Source organism: Pediculus humanus, genomic scaffold (assembly GCF_000006295.1).
Source record: "Pediculus humanus corporis 1103172107642 genomic scaffold, whole genome shotgun sequence".
Taxonomy (NCBI): Eukaryota; Metazoa; Arthropoda; class Insecta; order Psocodea; family Pediculidae; genus Pediculus; species Pediculus humanus.
In genome coordinates, this window is record NW_002987253.1 from 253,300 (window position 1) to 256,116 (window position 2,817).

A 2,817-nucleotide genomic window follows, 5' to 3' on the forward strand; every position below is an offset into this window, starting at 1 on the left:
TCAGAAAATGTTTTTCCCCGTATATAAATTCATATATAAATCATCATCATCGTTGCCACCACCACCACCACAACTAATAATTATACCACCGTAATCTTTTCTCGTTTTTCGGCGAAAAACCATTCGCACTTTTAAATAATAATAATATCACATAAAATTTTTTAAATAATCTGAACAAAACGAATGGTAATTTTAATAAATAATAATTTATTTATTAATTACGTAATTAATTTTACTAACTTTTATACCACACACGACTTTTTACCATCTTTAACAAACCCTTCCCTCTCACTCTTCTCTCTCCCTTCTCTCTCTTTCCGTTTTAAACTAATTAAAAAAATTTAAAAAAATTTTTTCACGTAATTATGTTAATAAAAAAGTAATAAAATTTACCAAAAAAAAAAAAATTAAGGTAACATTAAGCGAAGGACGGTAATAAATGAAATAAATTTCGAAAAAAAAAAAATTTTTTTTGTATACGTCACGTTAATGATGGCGGCGGACGGTGGATTCGACATTTTATATGATACAAATAATAATAAATTTTTAATATTATTTAAACACTACGAGGTACTCTAATAATAATAATAATAATAATAATAATAATAATAATAATAATAATGATGATGATAATAATAATCGAAGTGCGGGAGAAGAGAAAAAAAAGAAAGAAAAATTTTTTTTTTCATTTTTTTTTTTTTTTAGCCCCTTGATCGACCCTTGACCGACCCTCAATCCCAAATCGGCCGTTGTCGTAACGTTTCATTTATCTTGCAAGGATCACTCAACCTTAGAATGAACTTGATTTTAGCAAATAATAACAAAAAAAAAAAAATTTTTTTGTTACAAAAATTCTCATTAATTACGTGATTCACATTTTACATGTTTAACTTATTAAATAAAAGAATCAATTTTTTTTTTTTCTTTTACTCCCGGGCAACAATTCAACTCATCCGAATTTAATTTTTTTTTTTAAACTATCGATTGTAGATTAATTTAAACCGGATGTTTTTCCGAAAGGATAAAAAATAAAATGGCGGAGTGGTAAAAAAATCGGTTATTTTTATAACCGCTAAATAATTTTTTCAATTACGACATTTTTGCATCTTTCGTGCCTGCATACACTCACACAACAGGTACGATCGTTCATGTTTTTTTTTTGAAAAAGAACAACCGGAAATGAGTTTAGTTTTTCTCACGTTAAACACATACACACATATTCGAAGGACTTTGAAAAAATATTTAATTATGACGATTATCAAACGAATTTTTTTTTTTCCTTTTTCGGTTTACTTAAAATACGAAAAACAAGAGAGACAATAAAAAAAACGAATAAGAATAAAAGAAAGAGAAAAGAAGAGAGAAAAAAACTTTTGAAAAACAATTGTGTCAATCAGAGAAGGAAAAACCATTAAGCGAAAAAAAAAAAAAAAAAGTGACCAACCTCCATGAAGGTCTTCACCCTACGTATGCCAAAATCAACCCTCACTCAAATAACTTTTAATAATTATACGATGATAGTTTTCTCAATATTAAATTAAATCCCTACATTATTTTTCTTAGAATAAAAAGAAAAAAAAATTTTTCAATACAAAAGAATTCATTCGTCTTTTCCTGTCAAAAATTCACTATTCATAAGAATGTTTACTTTCTTATTCCCAATCGTGCAACTTTTTTTTTTTCCATTTCGATATCGTTTCAAACATGGTTTTAAATATTATTATTATTTAAACTAATAATTTATTTATTTATTTATTTGTTTCAATCTTTATTAAAAATTTTTTAATAATTAATAAAAAAACGCACAAAAACCCATTGTCGTCGTCGTCGTCCTCGTCGTTTTCTTTTTATTATTTAAACAATAATAATAATAATAAACAAACAAACAATAATCTCTCATTAAAACATATTAAAAACGACGATAATAATGATGATGATGATAATAAAGAAGATTTAATATATATGTCGTCGTGTCAAATTTTTTTTTTGTTTGAATATGACGAATTACGATTTCAAATATGGAGAGTTCCATTGTGTGTTTTTTTCTTATAAAAATTTTACGTAAGTTTTTGTTGCCTTCGGTTAATTTTTAATATCAATCGAATAAATAATGAATGATTGAATGAATGAATGTTTAATCGGAAATAATGATTTTAATATAGAAGAATGAATAAAAGATGAAATAATCAAACAATGAGTGTCATCCGCTTAAAATCTTTTATGCGAATTTTTTTTTTTTTTTTGTTTCTTTAAAGAAGAAAACCGACCTTAAAACCTGTTTAAAAAGAAGGAAAAAAATCAATAAATCAATATTTATTTATAAATCGGACATTAAAAAACATACAGGTGAGAGAGAGAGAGAGAGAAACGTTACCTTTTTTTTTCGTAACAACAAAGAATGAGAAGATGATGATAATCGATTAGGTTAATTTTAATGTTTTTCCATCGATCGAAATAAAATCTTAAAAAAAAAAAGGATTCACGATTTTATAGAAAGAAAAAAGGATTTTCCGATAAACACGAAAAATAAATTTAATTTAATTATTAAAAACGGACGGCGTTATCAGTATAAACAAATTGAATATTGAAAATGAGATAATAAAAGAAAAAAATTCGTTTTTTTCCCCCCGCATTAAAAAATCGTGGTCTTTGGATGCTGTTGGTCCATTTCGTGAAAAATATATTAAATACTTATAACGTATTAACATCGGGATTTTTTTTTTTAAAAGTTGATGTTTATAAAGTTCACGTGATGGTTTACGAAAAAAAAAGTTTTTTTTTCAATGAGAGACATCACACACCTCTCGAGCAGATGCA

The 2,817-nt window shown here is 25.6% G+C and overlaps 1 protein-coding gene across 1 annotated transcript; it reads right to left on the bottom strand.

Annotated features, from left to right (window-relative positions):
• Positions 1-518, bottom strand: Phum_PHUM266330 (uncharacterized protein; the record flags this gene model as incomplete). The annotated part of the gene is made up of 3 exons (XM_002426604.1): positions 1-128; positions 266-327; positions 481-518. The coding sequence occupies 3 exons, from the start codon at positions 516-518 to the stop codon at positions 1-3; spliced, it is 228 nt and encodes a 75-aa protein (XP_002426649.1).
• Between the last annotated feature and the right edge of the window lie 2,299 nt (positions 519-2,817).